At 50.6% G+C, this 22,582-nt stretch overlaps 2 protein-coding genes and 1 long non-coding RNA gene across 10 annotated transcripts in view; 1 reads left to right on the forward strand and 2 right to left on the reverse strand.

The window, feature by feature from the left end:
• On the reverse strand, positions 1 to 7,720 carry DNAJB5 (DnaJ heat shock protein family (Hsp40) member B5). Of its 5 annotated transcripts, XM_077147834.1 has the most exons (6): positions 7,597 to 7,720; positions 6,825 to 7,085; positions 5,143 to 5,207; positions 4,023 to 4,267; positions 561 to 1,162; positions 1 to 385 (listed from the first exon to the last, which is right to left on the reverse strand). In XM_077147834.1, exons 4-6 carry the CDS (start codon positions 4,231 to 4,233, stop codon positions 152 to 154), a joined length of 1,047 nt encoding a protein of 348 aa, XP_077003949.1. In that variant the 5' UTR covers positions 4,234 to 4,267; positions 5,143 to 5,207; positions 6,825 to 7,085; positions 7,597 to 7,720; the 3' UTR covers positions 1 to 151. The 5 variants fall into 5 exon arrangements, with proteins under 5 accessions (XP_077003949.1, XP_077003947.1, XP_077003950.1 ...); XM_077147832.1 differs by lacking the exon at positions 5,143 to 5,207; XM_077147835.1 differs by lacking the exon at positions 5,143 to 5,207 and having other exon boundaries at positions 6,825 to 6,937; positions 7,597 to 7,719.
• Positions 2,896 to 22,582, forward strand: part of LOC143673388 (uncharacterized) — a 24,896-nt gene continuing 5,209 nt past the window's right edge. For 2 of the 3 annotated variants that reach the window (XR_013170345.1, XR_013170347.1), the window contains exons 1-2: positions 7,776 to 8,182; positions 9,111 to 9,243. This is a non-coding gene — a long non-coding RNA (uncharacterized LOC143673388). Of the gene's footprint in view, positions 2,981 to 7,775; positions 8,183 to 9,110; positions 9,244 to 22,582 lie in introns of those variants that run through there. The other variant, XR_013170346.1, reaches the window with a different exon arrangement.
• PHF24 (PHD finger protein 24) overlaps positions 16,553 to 22,582 on the reverse strand; it is a 19,931-nt gene continuing 13,901 nt past the window's right edge. For both annotated transcript variants that reach the window (XM_077147836.1, XM_077147837.1), the window contains 5 exons: positions 20,704 to 20,782; positions 20,200 to 20,405; positions 19,704 to 19,864; positions 19,297 to 19,395; positions 16,553 to 18,960 (listed from right to left, as the gene is read on the reverse strand). In XM_077147836.1, the coding sequence (XP_077003951.1) occupies positions 18,864 to 18,960; positions 19,297 to 19,395; positions 19,704 to 19,864; positions 20,200 to 20,405; positions 20,704 to 20,782 (642 nt within the window). In that variant the 3' untranslated portion in view covers positions 16,553 to 18,863. The remainder of the gene's footprint in view (positions 18,961 to 19,296; positions 19,396 to 19,703; positions 19,865 to 20,199; positions 20,406 to 20,703; positions 20,783 to 22,582) is intronic.

The following is a 22,582-nucleotide window of genomic DNA, read 5'->3' on the forward strand; positions in this document are numbered from 1 at the left end:
GGAATATTTTCCTGAAAACCAGTGGCTTTTTTTTTTTTTTTGCATTTTAGAAAAGTTGCCAGTGTCCAGTGGACATTGAGCTGTGTGCACACTGGGTGGGGGTGAGTATGGGGGGTATTGCTGTGGTAGACTCTGGGCTGGAGGGCAGAGCCTAGGAACAGGGTAAGTGCTGCTTAAGGATCTGTCGGGTCTGTGGTGTCAATCTGTCTGGGAAGCGAACTTTGAACTCAACAATGAGGTCTCCCCGCTGGGTGGGCACCTTAGGAAAGGGAAGACCCTCCCCACGGAGTCTCTTCACGGTGCCTGGCTTGATGACATCATTGCAAGGCAAAGGGATCACTCGGCCATCGATGGTAGGAATGTTCACGGTGCAACCACACAGCGCCTGGGGACAATGAGCAAAGAGTGAGGAAAAGGTGGAGTCGAGTGAGAGGGAAGGTAGGGAAAATATTGAAGTGGGTAAAGAATGACCCAGTAGGTGGGAAGGAATGGGGATGTGCCTCATCATCCCCGCAACACACACACACACACACAAATACATATCCTGACCCGGGTCCTACCTCCTTGAGGCTGATCAGGGCACTATAGAGCACGTTGGTGCCATCTCGGCGGAAGTGCGCATGGGGTTTGTCTTTGAGCACGAAGACAATGTCGGCAGGGATGTTGTCAGGCGTGGCATCGCCCTCTTTGGGGAAGGTGATCTTGGTGCCTTCCTTCCAGCCACGTTTAATGACAATGTGCAGGATCTTGTCCTCGGTTCGCACAGTTCGCCCATCAGGGTTGAGACGCCGCCTTGTGATCTTCATGCGCTTGGTGGAACCATGATAGATCTCCTCCAGGGACACCCGCAGCTCGTGCACCACAGGTGGGTCCTGTACTTTGCGCCGAGGATATAGTGGTTCTGGGGCTCGCCTTGGACCCCTGCTCAGCCCATTGAAGCCAAAGCGGCCAAAGGCGCCAAATGGGTCCTCATCTTCATCCACATCCATGTCATCTGGGTCAAAGCCACTGAAAGGCCGAGTAGAGCGGCTGCTGGCAAAGAAGATATCGAAGGGATTGGAGCCACCAAAGAAGGAGGCAAAGGTGGCATGGGGGTCCCCATGAAAGGTGTAGTGAAAGGAGCCACTGGAGCCACCCGATGTACCACCGCCAGTCTTCAGGCCTAGAGGGGAGGAGAAGTTAGAGGCAGTGTGGCTCATTCTGGCTGCACCCTAGTCTCTTTACCCAACCCTCTAGTTCCCAGTTCCCAGGCCTAGAGAAGCAAACTTTAACTCCCATTGAAAGGGCCAGGCTAACAGAGGAAGGGATGCTTCTGGCAAGATCAATTTTCATTAAGTATATATTTAAATAATAATGCACATCTTAAGGTTCAAAGAGATTGAGTGACCCAATAGGTGGAAATCTAAGACCGGAGGACTTAGAGGATGTGATTTCCGGTTCTGTAATCTTTTCTATGTACTCACGGCCCAAAGATTTCTCACAAAGCACTGAGTGACAGCCTGGGGTCACATTACAAGATATACCTGGCTCCTTTTGCTTATGTTCAAAGACACATAGGCCAAGAGGCAATCAGACAGGATTTTACCACATAGTAAGTGGTCCGTTTCCAATGAAGTGGGACACAGGTCAGGAGGGAAGCCTACTGTCACTCTGCTCCGATCACTATTTCTTCTTTTCCTGACTCACACCCAAATGGGGAATCAGGAGGGCCTCCCAAATCAACTCATTAGCTGTATAATGGAGATGAGAAACTATTTTTCTAGAAAAAGTTTTCAAAGCTTTGTTCCAATACTCAGGGCTCACAGTATTGTGCAACTTCAGAGGGTGCATTCACACACTGTATAGACAAAGACTACAACGGAAAAGGGGTTTCCCAGGGTTATACATCCCCATACCAGGTGTGAGGACAACCAAAATGCTGGCATGGGCTAGCACCATTGAGGGGGGGGGGGTGACCCCAGAGTCCAGCGGTTCTCTCTGGAGTCGGATTCTATCTACAGGGCCCAGATTCCTGTAGGCAGCCTTCACTGGGGGGAAGGGGATGATGAGGATGGTGGGGGTGTGGGGAGGACTGTGGGAAAGGGTTAACACTGAGAACTGATCCAGAATATGTAGGCCTAAAGGCTAGGGGAGCGGGCTCTTGTCTTTGAGGCTTTTCACTTAGTACTTCATTGGGCCCTGGAAGCCTGAGTCTAAATCAGCCTCTTCTTTCCTGGGACAAGAAGGGCAGGTTTGGGTTTCATTAGAGAAGCCAAGGAAGGGCCAGCAATTGAGGGACTTGTGGCAGCTGCTTCTTCATTACTTCCGCAAGGCACAGGGTCTGTTCCTTCCTTCTACTGGGGGGTCTGGGAAAGGGGCTGCTTATCAGGCAAGTTCAGGATGGGTGGAAGAGCTCAGTGAGACAGGGAGGTTGGACTGACAATGACAGGAAGGGGTAATTTCTCTCTGTAGGGATTCCTGCTCTGCTAATTACCCATCTTCCGCCCCCCTCCCCCTCCCCCCCATTCAAGCTGGGAACAACTTGTCCTCAGCCAGCACTGTTACAGAGTCTGTGGCACAACTGTTCTGGATGGCTGCTGGGGAGGGGGCAGGGTGGAAAGAAACACAGCCAACATTTCCAAGGCCGCTTCTCACTGCCCACACTGTGCTGCATCCTCAGAGGCCCTTCCGGGATGGGACCCGCATGAGAAACTGGTGGCTGGCTGTGGGGCCTAAGGCTGAGCTTTGCGCTTCACCTGGGCTTGATCATGCAGGTGGGATGGAGTTTTGGGGTAGGTCTCCCAGCTTCCACCTTCTTCCTAAAGTTCAGTGGAGGAATGAGTGCAGTTCCTAGACAGGGCACATGGTGGCATGGTGTCTGCGCTCCCTTCCTCTTCCCTGCCCCTCCTACTCTTATCCCAGAGAAAAACATGCTTTAGCTGGGAGGCTATCAGGATTCCAGCAGATGCCTGGCGAATCTAGAAGTTGGCAAGTCTGGGAGGTGAGCAGGGAAGGGTGAAAGGAGCTGGCTGCATAGAGAATAAGGAGAGGGGTTAGGGGGCTGGGGTAGGGGCAGAGGGACATGGAATACAAAGCAAGGGGGAGGGGAGGAGAAAGAACATTTTTTGAGTACTTACTTTGTATCAGGTACAGCACAAATCAGTAACCCAGTTAATTTTGAGGGTAGGATGGGAAGGGTGCGTAGGAGGAGACTATGAAAGAAAGGTGGTTGCTGTTGGGGAGGGAGGGCAGTTCCTCCCAGGAAGGAGAGTCGTAAACTGTGACGATGTCTCTTAATATAGTCTGACAGGTGCCCGTGGCTGGCGGGTGGCACGGCCCTGAGGGGCAGGCCCAGAATTAGCAGCTACATCATGCCCGTGGGATGAGCTGGGAGGGGCCACCCTCTCAGAGGCTTTATTTGGGCCTTTCCTGCCACGCTATATGTGGCCACCAGCTACCCCCAGAGGGAGAGTAAGATGCCAGCAGCAGTTCCCCTTCCACTCTTGGGTCCCTGCCGCTTCCTCTGGGAAGTGAAGTTCCACTTTTCTTCTGCCAGCCTGGAGGGGGCAGGGAGGGAGGGGACCATCTCTGTAGTTCAGAGCTCTGGGGGTGAATTCCAAGGCTGCATAAGAGCCAAACTTTTATGCTGATGAATCTAAATGCTCTGTCCTCAGAGAGCCACACTCCCTCTCCCCAACCTTCCCCATCAGCCAATGAAGCAGCAAGGACTTCAGGCAGGACTAATAAGGCTGGGAGGGAACGGAGGGAGGGGTAAAGCCTCTGGCTTCAGCTCCTAATCTTCAGACCTCTCCAAGACCTGAACTTGAGGAAGGGCAGAGAGAGGCAGGGCAGAGGTAGGGAGAACTGCAGTTAGACAAGGCTGCATAGTCGGTGGTCTTTCTCTTCTCTCAGTGTCAGTGCTGGGAACATTTGCCTCCCTCACCCTCTCCTCGGCTTATGGTTCCTTGCTATGAGAATTGGCTCACCTAGGGGCCCAGTCAAGGACACACGTCCAGCATCATGTTGGAGCGCTGCCCTCTTACCTTCCTCCCCGTATTGGTCATACAGGCTCCGTTTCTTAGGGTCACTCAGCACATCATAGGCCTCTGCAATCTCCTTAAACTTCTCCTCAGCATTGGGTTCTTTGTTCTTGTCTGGGTGGTACTTCAAGGCCATTTTCCGATAAGCTTTCTTGATCTCATCCTCATTGGCCCCCGAAGGGATCCCAAGAATCTTGTAATAATCTTTTCCCATCACAGCCACTGGACCGGCACTGGTCTCCTTATTTCTGAAAGAAACCCAGGGCCAGGCCCTCATGCCCCTGTTCCCTTCTGCTCCAGCCCTGCCCCTGATGATCCTGCAAACTCTAAATGACTCACTGTGTGACCTTCAGCAGGTCAGTCTATTCTCTGGGCCTCTGCCTCCGAATCTATAAAGTCAAAGTTTTGGACTAGATGATCTCTTCTAGCTCTGACATTCTAGGATTCTGTGATTCCTTCTTCAGCTCCTGGATTTTCCCAGCAGGATGCTGGAGATTGTGGCCCACTTCTTGGGGCTAGGCTGAGGTTCAGGTCTTTGGGTTAAACTGAGGACCCCTGAGAGGCCCTGCTGAGTGAGGCTACAATCATGAACTGACAGATCCACACTCAGAAGTTGGCAAAGAGCAGTGTACTTGGTGAGGTCACCCAAGCATCAGGGTCTTCTACACCATGCCGCAGGCAGGGTGCCCACGCAGAGGGCAGTGGGGGCAGATTCTGCCAGCTGTCCTGGCCAGCCAGGCTGAGTCTGGTTGTGGGTGTCTGGAATCCTCTCTACTTTTGGAGACTCCAGGCCTCCCTACCCCCACCTCTCCCATCCTTTGCAAAGCCTCACATGCGACTCAGATCAGAGAATGATTCACAGCCTTTGGAAACTGGTGCTTCTAACTCCCTTATTAACAGGGGGGTGACACGGTCCTTCCCCCAACCATGAAAACAGTTTCCTTTACTCATCTCCAATGTCTACACACAAAACTGTGTGAAGACATGTCTGTGCTGCCTAAGCACCAGTGTTAGCGAACAAAAGCATCCCAGGGTAGGACCTTTTGAATCCTAGCTGTTACTAGACAATTGGGCACAAACCACTATTTCCTTAATACCTTCCCTACCAGTCCCTCCCTCTCACCTGCCCCAGTGGTTCAGGATCTGGCCCAGTGCCAGGCCTGTGCTCCTTCGATGGTCCCTTCCAGGCTGGATTCAAGGGTATTTGGTACGTGAGATAGAAACACAGGGCTCTAATTCTTCCATCCTAACACTCAACTCCCCATGTGTCTATGGTGGATATGAAGGGAATGAGACTTTCCCCTAGCTGGAGCTATTTGAGGGGACAGCCAGAAACCATTCTCTAGCTCTTACGAGACTTGGCCAAACCCTGCCAAAGCCAGGAGAACCAGAGTCTTTCTAGCAATGTCCTGGGTTGGCAGCCACAGTGGAGGCCCTTCTGCCTCTGACTGTTTCACAGCAATGGGGTGTGTGGGGTTCCCAGGCAGGAGACAGGGCTGTGACTGGGTATGGGGGAGGCCTCCAAGGCCCCAGGTAGGCAGGGACAATGGCCCTAGCTCCTGCCCCCACAGGGCCTGCTGCAGGTGGCTGGGTTGACTCATTGTTCTGGGAGTCACCTCACTCTGACGAAGAGAAGGCTCCATAAAGGCAGATACTCCCCCTTCTCTCCCTACCAGCATGTCACGCCTGGTGGGGGAGGCTGGGGTTGGGGGAGGCATAGAAAAAAGAGCACCTGGGGGAGGGTAGCCATTTTCGGAAGCAGCAGTAAAAGCTGTCTGAGCGGGAGCTGGGGGTGGTCTGCTATTCTCTGCCTCAGCCCACACCTTCTTTCCCCCGGGACTGGGAAGGAACCCTAGTGCACCAAAGGAGTGGTGGTGCGGTGTGCCCCAGAGAACTATAGTGGGTTCCAGGCAAAGGGCAAGTAGAACAGCTCACCAGTCCACCCACTCTTCTCTTGTCCCTGAATTACCTCTTCACCCGGCCAGCTTCCTCACTGGCAACCACCTGCTAGCTGCTTAGACCCCATAATTCACAGACACAGGGCAAGCTCTTCCAGGAACTGCCTCCTTTTCCTCCTACTTTCTTACATTCCTTCCCCCCTCCCCTTACCCACAAGTTCTGTTGGAATGACAAAGAAGCCCCATGGCATGGCACTGCCTTTGATGGAGAAAAAATGAGGAAGATGTTAATGCAGAGGAATGAAAAATGGGCAGAAATGGCAAGGGTGACTGGTTGAAGTATGGGGAGTGGAGAGGATTGATAGAGAAAATGAGGTACTGATGGAGGGGGATGAGGAATGGCAAATGAAAATGGCTGAGGTGGAAAACGGGTAGTGAGAGGGTTGAAAGACAGGGCCATGAACACTGACATGGAGAAGATGTTTGTGGAAATTGGATGCCTGAAGGGTTTAGGACGTGTGGAGATGAATGATAAAGGGTACAACAAGGCATTCAAATGTAAGGGTGAGGTAGAAGGGGGTTCTCACACATAACAGGGATTAGATGAGGATGAGATGGAGGGAGCAGGTAGGCAATGGAGGGAGATGGCTGATGTGGAGAATTTGACTGGGAATGGGTATGAGTGCCCTTCTCCGGAGGGACTTACCGAAACTTTACAAACCCATTCAGCGTCCACGCTCGAAGTTTTAAGGGCTCCAGCTGAATTTTAAACATCAAGCTGGCTAAGAAGTCTTCTCCCCAGAAGTGTGGGAAGCTCCGGAAAGCTCCTCGGGCCTGGAGTGGGGGTGCTGCTGGGGGTGGGCAGGAGAGCACTGTGCGCTTAATCATGCCCAACCAAGCCCCTCACCTCTGATCGCTCCACTGGAGCCTGCCTGGAATGCTGCCGCTCTGGAAGCCAACTCCTCAGACTCTCAGAGACATTTGCTGGTCAAGGCCGGTCTGGTACTGCAGGAGCCGGACCTGATCCCCAGGTGTGAAGAGTGAAAGCACGGGGTGCAGAGGCCACCTGCTCAGTTGCAACGTCTGGCTGACAGTGACTGTGAGTGGTCGTTTGCAGTGTGACAGGCTGGCAATACGTGCCTATGCTTGTGAGTGGCAGCGTGTGTACCTGAGACAGGTGTGATTGTCTGTGAGGGCCTGAGAGGCAGTGAGCTCCTCTCTGGTCTCTGGGGAGGACCCGACCCCAAACCCCAAGAACCTACTCAATGAAGTCACTGACAGGGAGTCTCCTCCCTCGCAGACGGGTGGGGAGGGGCGGGGCCGAGCTGAGCCGGGACAAAAGGCGCGGCGAGAACTGGGGGGAAGGGGAGGGGGCTCGGGCGGGGGAGGGTGGGGTGGTCGGTGATGTCACCGGCGCTGGCTGGCTGGGCCGGCTCAGAAACGCCTCTCCCCCGCGGAACCCACTGAGACCCGACCCTTCCCCGGCTCAGACGCTGGCTGCCCCCTGCGGGAGCCGAGCCCGGGTCGCGGACCACGAGCACCTTGCAGACCCCGAGCCCCCGCACCCTCCCGGCAGAAGAGCCGAAGGGCCTTCGGTGTCCCAACCCCCGACACCCAGAGCCCTAGCTTCGTGCCGTCCCCGCTCCAGGGATCCCCGAGTCCTGGCTCGGCGTCCTCACCGGTGAGGAGCTGCGGGCGCCGCCGCGGTCCTTCAGACAGCCGCTGCCCCCTCCCCCGGCTCCGGCTCCGCCGCCTCCACTCGGGACAGGAGTTGCCTGCCCGCCGGCCACAGACAGCGGGAAGGGGAACCCGCCCCCACGGCTCCGCCTCCGCGCCGTCCATTGCGCCGCCTGCCCGTCACTCAACCCAGCCTCTGCTGTGATTGGATAGCTTTCAACGAGTGGCTCTGTGATCGCCGCCCATACTCCGCCCCTGTCACCCGGCCACACGCGCACCTATTCCGGGCAGTGATTGGTGTGGGTCTGATTGGCCCACTCTGGGATCAATCAACCACACCTCTTCTCCACCTCGTCGTGTCATTGGAGAAAAGGACAGAGGGCGGCAACCCCAGTCGCCCTTTGATTTTATTGGTCGTCTGTGGAGCTCAGACGCGAGCCTGGGGCAACTATGTTAGTCCAATCTCCGGTTTGAGAAGGTGGGGCATACTGGCCATCGCTCGAATCCCTGGAGAACCTTCTGGAATCCGTGCAACGTCAAAGACAGCCTTAAAGGAAAACTGCACCCACCCGTTGGCCGTGACACTAGGCATTCTTTCTTTCCTTCCTTCATTTAAGAGGGTGGGGAGAGAATAGTGCACTCTGGGAGGTGTAGTCCCTGTACCAGGGTCATAGGGTCACCCCTTTTCACCTGTCCCCCGTCGAACTCCGAGCCGACCTCAACCTGACCTGATTTAGCTGATTGACCTGACATGACCCAATTGAATCCCAGGAGACCTTGAGAGAAATGCAAAATTTAAGTACCCTTCTGATCTCTCCATTGTCAGTACAGGTTCATCACCCCTACAACAATTAATTACCTTTCTGAGTCCCCTTCTCACCCTCCCGGTAATTCCTTTAACCTAGCTCCTCCCATGAGCCACCGCCTTCTTAGCCCCTCACGCCCATTTCAGTTCCCCTATAATCCATCATCCTACTTCTCCCTTGAGTGCCCGTATTTTAGCCCTCATTTAATAACCTCTTCTGGGCTTATGCTCTTCCTTTCCTTACCCCCATTATCTGCCCTGTCCTACTCTTAATCCTTTCTCTATTCCTATGATCTCCCCTATTTTAGCTCTCCCCCTTTAGCCCTTCTTCTCAGCTCCCCATGATCCCCTTCCTTGACATCCTCAGAACCCCTCATCTCAGCGCCCCCCCGCCCCCCCCCCGCTCCCCCCCCTCCCGCCAATGAAATCTCTGCTCCAGTGTCCCCGCTGTTCAGAGCAGGCGGGGCTGCGGAGGCGGTAGCCAGCGGAAGCCGCCGCTTGAGCAGACACAGTGCCTGGCGCCCACGTCACTGTCTCCCAGGCCCATCTGTGTTATAGGGAGCAGGGGTGGGAAGAGGGTAATTCAGGGGTGAAGGGGGAGAATATTCTTGGGGGGTTTGAGGACAAAGGAAGAGCCAGGACAGGAGCCCTCACTTACCTCTCTCTCTCTCTCTCTCTCTCTCTCTCTCTCTTGTTTTTGTCAATTCCCAGAGAGTGCTTGAAGTTTGAAGACCCATGGGTCATACAAACTGGATAGATCTGGAAACCTGGAAACAGGCTTGGAAAGCATTAGCACCTAGACTACCAAACAGTGTACGAGAGGGGTCCAGAAGTCCCGGGTCAGGTCTGCATTATTTTCCACTACCTGCCTTCTTTCCGGCACTCACTATGTGGATCCTGGGTGTAAAAGTGTGTGAGATGTGAAGGGAAGAAGGGAATTGGGGTGAGAGGGGGAGGATGGAGAGAACTAGGATGAGGAGAAGAGGAGGGAATGGGAGATGGGTGTAGGGTAAAGAAGAAGGTGGAATGGGAGGTGAGAAGGGAACGGGGGTGATGTGTGGGGATGAGAAAGGGAGAAGGGAGAATGACTTGAGGGGGAGGAGGAGTGGAAGGGAGGGGAGATGAAGTGGGAAGTGAGGAGGGAGGTGAAATGGGGGGTGAAATGGGGAAAAGGCAGGTGGGATGGGGCAGGGAATAGTAGGGAGGGGAGATGGGGTGGGTAGGAAGAGGAGGAAATAGGGAGAGGAGATGTTGAGGAGATGGGATAGTGTGATATGGAGATATGGGCAAGGTAGAACAAGGGGGATGCACATTGGGGGCCCAGAACTGGTACTGATTCATCAAATCTGGGGGCTGTCGATCCCTCACCTCCAGACTTGTGGGGGCCTGGGCGGTGGGTGGTTTTGCGTCTTCGTATTCTAGTTCTGTTTTTCCTGCCTCCTCCAGTCCTGACTGTGCCAATACGGAGGCAGAGAGTTTAGTCACCAGCCCTTACCTGGCCCCTGTTAATGCTCAAGTGTAGGCTTGGACCTTTAGGGGTCCAGGGCCACGCCTTCAGGTGTTGGTGGTCTGGGCTCCATTGCCTGGCTGGTTCGTTATCGCTGCCATCTACCCCGTTGCCCTGGACGTCAGGTGTGTGTGAGAGGATCCGGGGTGCACAGTGCAGCAGAGAGGGTAGGGTAGAAACGTCGGCCCTGGAGTCACGCTATTGACCTTGCAAGGTTTCTTGCCACATCTGTACCTCATTTCCTTCTTTGTAAAATGGGCATAAGACAACAGCAGTATCTACCTCATAGGGTGGTGAGGGTTAATTAAGGTAACACAAGTAATAAACTTAGTTATAAGCTTGGTATTTAGTTTATACCTAATAAATGGTAACATGACTCTGTATGTTCATAGATATCTGGGTGTGTGAGTTCATCTGTATGTGTGTGTGATTGTGAATTATTTGTACTGTCATATGTGAATGGGATCTGTGAGTGAGAGTGTATATTTGTGCATTTTTTGTGTGTGTTAGTGTATGGAAGTGTGCCTGATTCTGTTATTTGCTGTATGTGTGTGATTTGGAGTCAGTGTACATGTGTGACTAAAAGGCTGTGTAGGCCTGAGCCTACATGAAAAAGGGTAGATGAAAGTGTGTGGCTGTTGACACATTGACACTGTCTGCTGGTAGATGCATGCATCTGTGATCATGTTAGTTCCAAACACCCCCGCTCACCCTCCCTCCCCATAGAGACGTCATAACCCTAGGTGTCCCTCATTTCCTCACCCTGAGGGAACCAGAACCCGTGGGAAGGGGTGGGGGTGGGTGCCATGAGGAGGTGTTCAGACAGGAGCACATGTTCCCTCCTAGACTGTATGGGAGGGGGAGCATCCTATCTTGCACACATCCTGAAGGCTCCAGAGGAAGTTCTTCCCCCTCCCAGCCTGCTCTGAGTTCCCTGTCTTGTCACCATGGCAGCAGTTGCCAGGGTCTCCCATGGTTGCTAAGATCTGGGTGTGGGAGGCTGCCAAGCCTTGTTGCCAGTAGAAACAGAGAATCATGGGGGGAAGACCATCCCCAAAGCTGTCAGCTCTGCAGCAGTGGGGGTGCCCCTTAGTCCTCTTTTCCCCCTGAATTGCACCTATGATTTGTATGTGATAGTACTAGAATTGGGGGTGTGTGGGTGCGGGGCAGGCACAGTTCTAACAGGAATCTGGAACCAGAATGCTGGGATTCCACCTTCTAAGGAGAAAGGGGACCCTAGCCTGCCCATTACCATTTTGAAAGTTAGTTGGTGCTTAAAAATTAGCTGTCACCTCATTCTGTCCGTCATCCGTCATCCATCATCCCTCATCCCTCATCCCTCTGCCCTGGGCAAAACCCCTCCTTGGGTTCTCCATAGACCGTGTACTCATCACTGGGTATGGAAATGCTACATTGATCCATTATCGTGGGTGCAGACCGACTCCTTCCTACGGTCAGAATCTTGCGTCTCACCTGGATACATACCTCATGCTGACACCTGAGCCCAAACTTCAGTCCCACACTGAGTCCCAACTTTGGCCTCATACTGAGACACTGACCCTGGTCATAGTCCTGGATCAGACCGATCCCAAAACCCAGGCTCAGCCTAAGTCCTACTCCCAGAAATGGATGAGCCCTAATCCTGATACCAGATACTGGAATTCATCCACAAATTCAGCTCTATGAGCACTGACTCATAGAGGATCTAACTCCTTGGGTACTCTCTCAGTCTCTCCTTGCATGTTCTGAACCCATTCGGTCCATTACCATAAGGTTTCAAAGGGGTTATTTCTTATCTTGGGTGAAAGGATAGTATCTAACTAAAGATAACCAGCAGGGGGCGTGCAACATCTGGTTCCGGAGGAGACGCTTTCAAGAACAGACCTGTGAAGGGGTACCAGCCACACTAAGGTCTTGGGTCTTTTCTCTCAGGTCAGGACCCAGAATTGATGGTACAGCAGTTGACTAGGATATGGAACTAAAGAAATCCCATCCCAGTGATGCGAAAACTTTAGGGTTTGTGGGTTCTGAAAGTCACGAATCAAGGCATGATGTTTTTCCTCCAGCCCAATCTGGCTCAGGGTCGGTGCACATCAGGCAGTGCTTAGCTGTTTACTAGCATAATAGGTCTGGAGGGACTGGACACCTAGCAAGGTATCCAACCCTCCACCCAATATTTCTGCTACGTGGTTATACAACTTCATTACCTTTCCTGATATACAGTTATTCTTTGTCCTACTGAGTAGAAATCTGTCTCCCTGCAGTGCCCAGCTTTAGTCTTGGCTCTGCCCTTGAGATGCCATCTACCTCACCTGCCCCACCCTTCATGTCTACCCCTCTCCGGGATGAGCACCTTTCATGCCTTCATCTGTTCCTCCTTTGCCTTGTTTGATTTCAGTCACTACCTTCATGTTTCCTTGGACAGGTTTCAGCTTGTGGCCTGGATCTGATTAGCTTTTTCTAGGAGTGCTGGTGCAGTGTACAAATGAGCCTGACTTGCTTTCCTTCTCTGATTCTGAATGTCTTTCCATGTAGCCTCAAAGTACATCAATTGTTTTTTGGTAGTCCCCTCATACTGTTTGTCCATACCGAGTAAAAGACCATAAGCTCTTTTTTTCCTGAGCTGCTAAATCACATTTGCCCGTTGGTACCTGTCATGATTTTGAAAGGGATGTTATATTTATTTTAAAATACAAGATACTTGAAATAAATTTGAAATATTTTTGGCAGTGCCTTCTTAGTTTTCTGGCAATCCTCAGGCTTAGAAATCTGCATTTGATGTTTCCTGAAAGGTGGGACAAAGAGGGACTGAGAGCTCAGCGGGGTTGGCTGTGACTTCAGCACTGTGGACAGAGGCCACTGGAGGTATCCCCAGCTGTGCCTGGGCCTGTGGGAGGGTGGAAGATGACACTTGCATTCTTTAGATGGGGCCAGAAATCCTTGCTGTTCATCCGGTGCCTCATGGTATATAAAGTTTTTCGCTTTTACTAAATTTATTCTGTCTTCACTGAACTACCAGCCCAGGAGGCAGAGAGGACAGGGACTGTTTTCAAGATTTTTACAGATGAGAAAAGATTCAGCAAGGTCAAATTCCAAGCAACGCCTGGAAAAAGGGTGGGGTGGGAGAGAGGACACTAATTACTTCATGTTTACCAAATTTAGAAGCCATGGTTTCCATTTGGAAAATGAGTTTCCCTAGGGATAAAAAAAAGTCACTTCAGCCAAAATAGGAGGACAGGGTAGGTGGAAGTTTGTGTGGAATTGAGGCTCCAGCCAACCCTGGGTGCAAGTGACATTTGTAGGAGAGAATAGTTTGGGGAGGGTCCAAATTTCAGCCAGGACTGTCGGACTGAAGGTGGGAAAGCCTTGCTCATCATTAGGATCCACAGAGTTCCAGCCTTTATTCCACAGGGACTCAGCTTCACTCACTGAGCCTGGAGACAAGGAGAAGTGACCTATAAGAGTTCACTAAGTGTTCCTTGAACTCAATGGGCCTCAGTGTGGGAAAACTTCAGGAGGAGAAATATGGGAGCCCTGTGAATGAAGGGGTGAATTATGCAGGCTGAAAGAGGTACTGAGACATGACTACAGGCCTGCTTACCTGTGTGTCCATTCCCAGGAGTGGAGAAGGGAGGTGCTAGACCACACGGAGATGGTTTCTTTTGAGGTGTACTTTGACAGGAAGCATACTAAAGTGGTTAAGATCATGGGCTTTGAAGCTAAACTACCTGGTTTCCCCACTTCCAAGCTGTGACTGTGTGACCTAGAAACTTACAAAGCCTCTCTGTCCTCACTTTTCTCATCAGTAATACAAATCTCATAGGGTTGTTTTGAAGATTAAGTACATGAATTACTTTACGCAAACTTCTTAGAATTGCCCCGTGCATATAAGTGCTAAACAATGCTAGCAGTTAAATTTAAGTTTAGGACCCCCTGTCTTTTTGGAGGTAGAGCAGCTGCCTCTGATCCACAGCCTCAGGGGATCAGGCTGTGATCCTACAGGTACCAACTCCATGCTCACAAGGTGAAAGGGACGAGTTAGAATTCCACAGCCCCGTAAATGCTTACCCAGAGCTTAGTTGTTCAAATTCAATCATGTCATATTAAAATAATTTGGAAAAATTGGAAGGAAACTGAGACCAGGGAGGTCTAGAACCAGGAGGAAACACAGCCAACTAGCTTTCCTACTTCACAGCTCAGCCAAGAACAGGGCAGAGAAAAGTGTCTAAAATTGGCCAGTGGTGGGGAGGAGGGTAATACATAGCAGACTAGCTAAGGCCTTACATCTTCATTTTGCAAGAACTCTGGGTCCTAGTTTCAATGCCCTCCGTTTCTCCTCTCAATCTTTGGTGGAGCCCCTCCCCCCATCACTTGGTTCTTGGGAAGCAGGACTAGGAAGAGATCTAGAGAGAGCCACAGTGCATTGTGTTCTTCCCAGGAGCTCCAGCTGCCTGTCTGTATTCAGATTCATGATTGGCCAAGGATAGTAAACTGCACAAAACTCAAGATTCCCAAAACAGGAAACAGGAGGCTAAAACAGCATCACAATCTCTTTATTATGATTTCCACTATGCCCAGCAGTACCTGTGAAGGCTGGGCCATGGGGATGAGCATGCAGCTGCAGTGATGGGAAGACAGGGCTTGGGGACATTCCCCTTAGCTTACTGTCAAGTTACTGTCTACAGAAAAGCACATGGGGAGGGCATGGGGGACAGGAGGGTACTGTATCCTCCACTGCTGCTCAAGTGCTCTCAGATTCCCCCTCACAACCTGCTTTTGGCCGGGAGACAGACCATAGGCTATCTCTTAATGGCTGGAGGCTAAGCTTGAAGGTCTTCATTTCACCATGGATAAAAGGACTTGCTACTTGAGTCATGATGTGCTCACCTGTGGTCATGCCAAAACAGTGCTATACAAAATGGAACATGATTAGGCTTCTTAGCCATTGACCCAGACTAGTCCTGACACCCTCTCCATCTGGGCCACATGGCCAGGATTCCCTGGGCTTTGGCTTTTCCTTAGCACTAGTGGGGTCTGGTGGAAATTCGGTGACTTTTTTTTTTTCAAGGTTGCTATTTGCAGTAGCATCAGAAAAGCAACTGTAGGGAAAATGCCCAGTTCCACCTTACTCCTGTGCTGAGCTGTCAGGAACAGGCACTATGATTCATACCTCTACTCAGGAAGATAGTTGTCTGGGCTTCAGTGAGATAACTGGGCGAACCCAAACTAAGTGGCATGGAAAAAGCAGCAATTTTATCTACTGTAAATAATGGAGTAGAAAGGGGCTATGGTTGCAAGTGCTGCCAGGATGTCCTGAAGTTCTGCCCTTACTTTGCTGTTTTCAGGGCACATGTTTGCAGCATCACTAGAGCCTGCTACCAGTTTATTCCTGGCTGGAGGTTCCCATTGGCTCTGGGCTTGTCATGGCTAGCCTGGGCTCTGCTGGACAGCTTCTTCTGGAGCTTCAGCTTGGCTGTCAGGCTTCCTAGTACCATTCTTACTGAAGCTATGATACCTGCGATGGTTGAGGTTGTGCTTCTGGCTGTCTAAGAGGCCTGGGCACAACCCTGGGGCTCACTCCCCAGAGAGGTGCCCTCTTTCCAGGCAATTTGATTCTGTGCTTCCTATATTGGTGATAGGAATGGGGGAACCTCCATATTTGGCCACTCACACAAAGGCCAGAATTGGCATCCCATATGGAGCACCAGGGCCAGAAAGTTCAGTATCTGCCCTGCCAGCCCCAGTCACCTGGGCTGAGGACAGGAAGAGGCAGTGTGCTCATTCATGGCTTCTGCTGTGGCTGGCCTCAAAGGAAGAAGAGCACTTAAAAGTTGGATCAGTATCTAGGAGTGAGGGAACTGCTCCATTCCTGGGATACCAAAGGGAGTCATTTGTCAAAAGTTCAGAACCCAGTTGTTTGGGAAGGCTGGCCTTAGGAGAAGTCAAGGAGCCGACCTGGAGAGTTCCTTAGTGACAACCACTCCCTCAGCTGATCTCTGTTCCTGCAGCTCCACCCCTCATCTATTTACCCCTTTACTTAAATCTGAGCATGGGAAAAAGGATTCTTGGGTATAAAACAGCTGAGGGCAAGTGGTCCTCACAGGTACACATATGTAACCTAGGCCTTCCTTAGCTGGAAGGGGGATCACATGGGTGGTTCTTAGGAAAAGTAGTGCTCTCATTTTGGGGCATCCAAGAAGAAAAGATTAAAACATTTTCTCATCTCCTTATTAGAGTCAGACACTAGTTTTTGTACTTGGCAGAAATACAGACAGCCACACAATGGAAGGGCCTGTAAAAGAAAGGGAATGGGCCATTCTAGGTTTAGAAAGGTCTGAACATCTTCATACACACTCTATGGGGCCTCACAGACTGGGACACTGCAAAGCAATGAAATTCTGGATGGTGGGATGGGGTTGGGGCTTCTGCAGTCCTGAAATGGGGGAGCAATGGAATTCCCCTTTGGTAAAGAGCTAGATGCTTATGGAGAAGAGAGGACGACTGCTCCTCTGTGCTTTACTGCTTCATAGGACTTTCGTGGGCTAGGAACTTTTTTTTTCTGCAGGCAGTGTCCCTTGGGCCCTCTGCAGCTTGCTGTAGTAGGAGGGGGATCCCAAATGGGCTTGCTCCCTTGGTAGAAGGGCTCTAGGGCCTGCTGTGCCAGGCCCACTTTGCCAGAACCTGGAATGTAGACAGCCTGATCCAGCTCTTTCCATTCACCCACAAAAAGCCAGAAGCAGTAGCTCCAGAGAGGTAAGTATCACCTTGATCTATACAGATTCAGGTCCCTATGACCGATGAGGCAGGACAAAAAAAAAAGTGTTCATCACTCAAAACCAGAACTTGTCTCTTTTCAAAATGCTTTGTCTGTGAGGTCAAGAGGCCCAAGGCCATTAGCATTCAGGGTAATACAACAGGAGGTAAGAACCCCTGTACTTAACATGCTTTAATTTTCTCAGCGCAGAACCCCAGACTTGGCTGCTTCTGATGCAGTCCTTGGGTCCAAAAGTCATATGCTTTATTTTTTAGCTGGACAGAATAATGGCTCCTCCTACTCACCAGTCCTGGGGGTACAGCTGAGTATTTACAAAACAACTGTGGGCTTTGAGATGTTCAGGGTCATACACATGAACCAGACCCATCTTCTAGTGTCTGATTCATTTCAGTCCTAAACAGGCCAATCCCAGAAGCTTACCATGCTTGTAAGTCAGGCATTTCTACAGGATAAGATTATAGAATTCTCTTATAATGCCCTATTTGTGGCTCTCTCATTTCCTCTGAGCATCTCAAGCAGGGCTATATGCTCCTTCTTCAGTAACTACCCAACTCAGTAAAAGAAAGCGCCTCAGGCAATGGGGAAATGTTAGCTTCTGCATGACTGAGCTCAGTGCCCTCTCCAATACCTCTTGGTGGTCAGATCTGGGGACACTGAAGGCCATAGGTTATAAACAGAAACCCATTACCTGGACCCCAGGGTCAGGGCTGATCCAAAACACACATTGACTTGAGAACTTGATGAAAAACTAGGAAGGGAGCTGGGGCGTGGAGGCTTTGTGCCTTTGTGGCAGCCTCTGCTTGCCCTCAAGTCCTCTGATTCCAAGCTCAGATCCTAGGATGGTAGGAAGTAAATGCAATGAGCAGTGAGGAACAGCAGCAACTTAGGCCATATCAAGTCATGGGAAGAAGGAAAATGTATTTCTTCTGGAGGCTTTGCTAGGCCTTTCCCTGCTCGGGAGAGCTCAGATGTAAATTCTCTTCTTAGCTTCAACTATTCTCATTGTCAGGATGGTTGAAAAGAATGGCCTTGCTTAGGGCTTCTATGGAACTGCTCTTGGACTGTCAAAAAGATGGTTCTGGTCTCCACACATGGTACAGTTTTTGAGGTCTAAGGTTGAGTTGAGCTGAAGTGGATGGAAGGACATAAACCCTCTCCTCTCCTCATCCAGCCAGACCTTGTCCTCACTGGAGCTCAGGCACTGGGTCTCTGTGGCAGCATCTAACACAGAGGGCTGTAACTCCTATCAGCATACTTGTCCACTCAGGCCCCTTTGGGCCCTGATGCCAGGAGCCTTATCTGCAAAAAAGGAGCCAGGAGGCCTCTCCCTGGCATTTAACTATTTCACCAAAGACTTTTGGACTTGGGTGACCTGGATGAGAATTCCTTGAATTCTGGGTTGCTGGGGGGCGGGGGAGGACTGCCTCCTTCTTTTCTAATCAGGACTCCACAGGCTAGTAACCTTCTCTGCTACCAGGAATTAGAATTGAACTAATATGTGGGCTAAACTGCAGTGATGGTTTTCAACAATTTTTCCACCGAAAACACTTGTAGGATATAGTATATACCAAATAGGAAGAGTGGCTCACCACAAAAGGGATTTTCCGTGGGGGTAGAAGGGGCAGGTCAGCATCTCCAGCAGAGCATGTGAGTCTGATATGCCTCCTTATTAAGAATCACTTGGCCAAAGACCTATTAGATATCAGAACTGGCCAATGGAAGGGGTGAGTAGAGACCCCCTCATCTATAACATGGGCGTCACAAAGGGACTTTGGTCCTTTTCAACCAAAGAGAACCAGGCCTCTGAAGGCATGTCTAACTAGGTGTGTGTGTGTGTGTGTGTGTGTGTGTGTGTGTGTGTGTGTGAACATGTATCTGCATGTGGTGGTAGGTACAGTCTGTGATGCCAGCTATGATGTGAGGGCAGGGATGGAACCCTCAAGGCCTGTTGCCCAGGAGTAGATGCTGCTACAGCTCCCAGGACTACTTCCAGTGGTAATGCATTCACTGTCTACTGTGAGGGGAAAGGTGACTTTGGTGCCATAAAGCTTAGCGACAAATTAAGATCCTGGCAGTGCCCCATCCTCATGAGTCTCAGAGCCAATGGTTGGTGGGGGAAAAGGAGAAAGGAAAGGAGGTTAGAGAACACTGTCGTCCCCGAGCTGAGCTTCTCTGCTCTGTGCTATCCTGGGGGTTTCAGGTGAATGGCTGAGCTGTTGGGGCGAGCAGCCAAGATGTAGATGACATTCTCCTGCAGGAAGGTGGGCCAGTCCACAAATCTGAAGTGGAAGCAAAGAACAGAGATTTGTGAGACTGGTTGCAGAGCCCTAAAGCTCATGAGGCCTGATCCCAGTTGCAGCATGGCTCGGGCTAGGCAGAGCTCAGGGCGGTGCTGTTCATGTCTGAAATGGCCATGGGTGGCTGTGCCATCACGCCTACAGTCGAGCTTGTGGCCTGAATGGTCTGGAGTCAAATGTACACTCGTGGGGCCTGGTTTCTGGGGTGGGTCCTGGATGTTTGAGGGTTGGTAGTAGACAGAGTTCTTCCTTACTTGCTTGTGTATATTGGGAAAGGCCATGGGGGTGCAGACAGCCAGGTAAGGAGGTCCTACTTACTTGGACTCCTGCTCTGTAGGTAGCAGGGCCTTTTCTTGGCTTTTGCTGCTGCTGCTGCTGGCCGGGCTGCTGTCTGCTATGGGACCCACATGACTGATGCTGATGAGAACAAAGACATGTGGTTAGGCATGGGAAAGTGAAAGGCCTGCTCCTCCAAACTCTGGTGAACCCATCGTTCTGGGTGTGCATGAGCAGGCTTTTCTGACATGGGGTGATGCGGAGTTTGGAGCAGAGGCTACCCTGTGCCCTGGCCGATAGGAATCACTATTCTCTAACATACAGGAGGATCCTCTCCTGGTTGTTGGCAGAAGAGGGGAGGAACCTTTCACTCTGAGGGTCGAGGGTCGTTTGGTATGGGAAAGGGAGGAGGGTGGGGCAAGTGGGGAAGGGGATTGGCAGGAGCAGACCTGATGCTGCAGGAGGGTGCCTCAGAGAGGCGTTTGCAGAACCAGGAGTGTTGGGCAAGGCGGCACTCTGCCTCACTGATTGTACTCCCACTGCCCCGGGCCAGAAAGATGGCTCTGGCTCGTTCCCGCTCCTTGACTGTCAGAAGCCTCAACAGAGAGTTCTGGGGAAGAAGAGACAAGTTAAGGTCTTGGAGGTGAAAAATATTTGTAAATTGTCAGGCCATAGAGAATCCTATCTCCATGACCACCTTTGCTACTGTAAATGGGGCTTCCCTTTGAAGTTATTCAGAACCTTTCACCAATATTTTCAGGAACATCCAGTGCAAATTACTCTCTCTTGGCCAGTTTCCCCAGCCTGGGCACTGGATCATTCGTCACTGGATGGAATCTGAGTCCATTCCTGGTACTGGCCCAGAGCTACCCCAACCTGTCCAGCATGCTTCCCAGATCTCTGCAACCCAGCATCCCATAGTCATCTACCCCAGCTGGCTCTCACCTGGGGACGCAACTGCTGCAGTAGTAGTAGGGACTCATGGGACAAAAAGTCTGGCCACTCTATGTGGCCTTGATGTTCAGGGTCCAGGGCTGCAAACTGGTGGGCTGCCTGCTCCTCTTGCTCCTCACTCAGGGCCCTGCCACTGTCCCCCCGCTTTGCTGCTTGGTGGCGGTAGCGCAGGAAGTCTTCCAGTGTCAGGGAGCAATCTGTAGGGAGGCAACCCACGCTGGCTATGCCCACCTTTTCCTCAGTCCCTGGGGTACCTCCCCTCACCTCCAGGGTACCCTCCAGTGCTCCCATGTCCATACCTTTTGTTGAGTCTTTGCTCCCACAGACAGTGGTAACTCAGGCTGTGGGGTAGGTACTTCTGTTGGCCAACAACTTTGCAACAGGGACCCATTTATCCCCTACCCCCCAAATTCCAGAATACTCCTTTCATGGCTCATTCTAGAAGGAGAAATCTGCCCAGTCCTCTCCCATCACAGAAGCACCCTCCAGCCTCACCAGGGATGACTTTACATTGCTGAAATGTCTCCATAAGGCTATACATTTCTTCCTCAGTGAGCAGCAAGTTGAGGTTGTCCTGAGAAAAAGGAAGAGCTGAGTCAGTGGCCATGTAGACTGGTAAGAGATGAAGGACAAGGAACAAGAGGGATGGAAACAGTATTTCAACTGTAAGGCAATCCTGAGATCATCGAATCCCAGCATCTCATTCACAATCAAGGTGATTGAGGCACAGAAAGGGGAAAGGACTTGCTCGCTTGCCCAACTTGGTGGCAGAGTCTTCTCCAGAGCCCAGATATCTTGGATCCAGGCCTGAATATCTTTCACTAAAATAGTGTTTTGCAAATTATACTCTGAGATTCCCACAGATTCCTTGGAAGTGCCCTAGGAAGCTGCTGCCAGGGAGCAGGGGGCTCCTGAGAGGGCAGGGGTGTGAACCTCACTCGCCATCAACCTGAGCAGCTCCATTTTTATCCACTCTATGTATCTAGCTTCTGTGTTAGACTATGCTCAGAGGTTTTAGTTAAAAAAATAGTTTAATTCTAGCTCTGCTCTTAGTGGGCTGTACCACTTTAAATAACTCCAGAATGGGTTTTGAAAGAGATGCTATCATGACAAAGTTCCTAAAACTCAATGAGTGTTGTGTGGTGCTATGGAAGTTTTGATTCCAAAAGAGTACTGATATGTTATTTTGTTCACATTACTATATAATCTTTAAAGTCTCAAAGATTCTTTCTGGTAGATGATTAATTTTTTCTAAAAATACCAGCAAAGAGCAAGACCAGACATTTCATAAGCATTCATTTGTAAACTGCATAAAAACTCAACTAACTCTTTTAAGAAACACTTACTGAGTACCTGGTATATGCTGGGCACCATACTGGCATTTAATAGTCTGCGAGATGTTCAGGGTGGCTGGCATGTTGAGAGTGAGTGCACATGTGTGTATGTGGGTGGGGGGTGGTGGTGGGAGGGTAAAAGGTAAAGGAGAGGTAGGCAGACACCTCAATGTAAAGAGCCTCAAATGCCCTTGAGTGAGCCCCTTAAGTTGGGCCTTTATTCTGAGGTCAAGGAGTCACCAAAGGATTTTGAAGTGAGGAGTGCCACGGTCAGACTGTTAGCTGCAATGTGGAGAATGGGTTAGAGGAGGAAAGTTAGGAAGCATGGAGAGCAATGAGGTGGCTGTCTTAACAGTACAAGAAAGAAAAGGTAAGTGGCTAAACTAAGACACGGGAATGGAGAAGAGGGGAGAAATTTGAACAATATTAGGAGAGAGAAATCAATAGGACCTATTGACTTATTGCATATAAGGGATAAGAGAGAGAAATGAGTTGGGATTGGTAACTGAGGGGGATGTAGTACTTACAGAGAAAAGTAATGGAGAAAGAGAAGGTTTTAAGAGAGAGAGAGATGACGCATTCATTTTGGGGCAATTTGGGTACAAGACATGACATTTACCTCAAGATGGACAATCCAAGAGACAGGACATTTAGGTCTATAGATTTCAGAGTCATTAGTATTTAAATGGTGGTTGATGCTACTGGAGTGGATGACGTTACCAAGAAAGAGAATGTAGAGTGAGAAGAGTGATAGCATTAAAACCCTGGGAAACATCAGACTAGGACAGAAACTAACAAAAGGTACTGAGAAAGAATAGTTAGAGAAGAAGGCAGGAGAACAATTAGCAGAAAAGAAGGAACTGGAAACCAAGAAAAGAGGGTTTCACAACGTAGAGGGCAATGTTAGCAAGATTATACAAGTATGGTGGGACTTTATTGATGTTCTCCTTTTTCCAATTTCCACATTTTGCATAATAATTTTCATAATAAGAATACACAAACTCTAAAACAAACAAACAAACACGGGGGATAAGGAAGCG

The sequence above is a fragment of the Tamandua tetradactyla genome, chromosome 2 (assembly GCF_023851605.1).
Source record: "Tamandua tetradactyla isolate mTamTet1 chromosome 2, mTamTet1.pri, whole genome shotgun sequence".
NCBI lineage: Eukaryota > Metazoa > Chordata > Mammalia > Pilosa > Myrmecophagidae > Tamandua > Tamandua tetradactyla.

What these genes read in the sequence shown, in the direction of transcription:
- DNAJB5 (XM_077147831.1), bottom strand. Translation starts at nt 6,805, where the DNA reads ATGATTAAGCGCACAGTGCTCTCCTGCCCACCCCCAGCAGCACCCCCA. An exon ending in AATGGGTTTGTAAAGTTTCG is followed by an intron (nt 4,268 to 6,623) that starts GTAAGTCCCTCC and finishes GGTTTCTTTCAG; the next exon opens with AAATAAGGAGACCAGTGCCG. An exon ending in TGACCAATACGGGGAGGAAG is followed by an intron (nt 1,163 to 4,022) that starts GTAAGAGGGCAG and finishes CCTCCCCTCTAG; the next exon opens with GCCTGAAGACTGGCGGTGGT.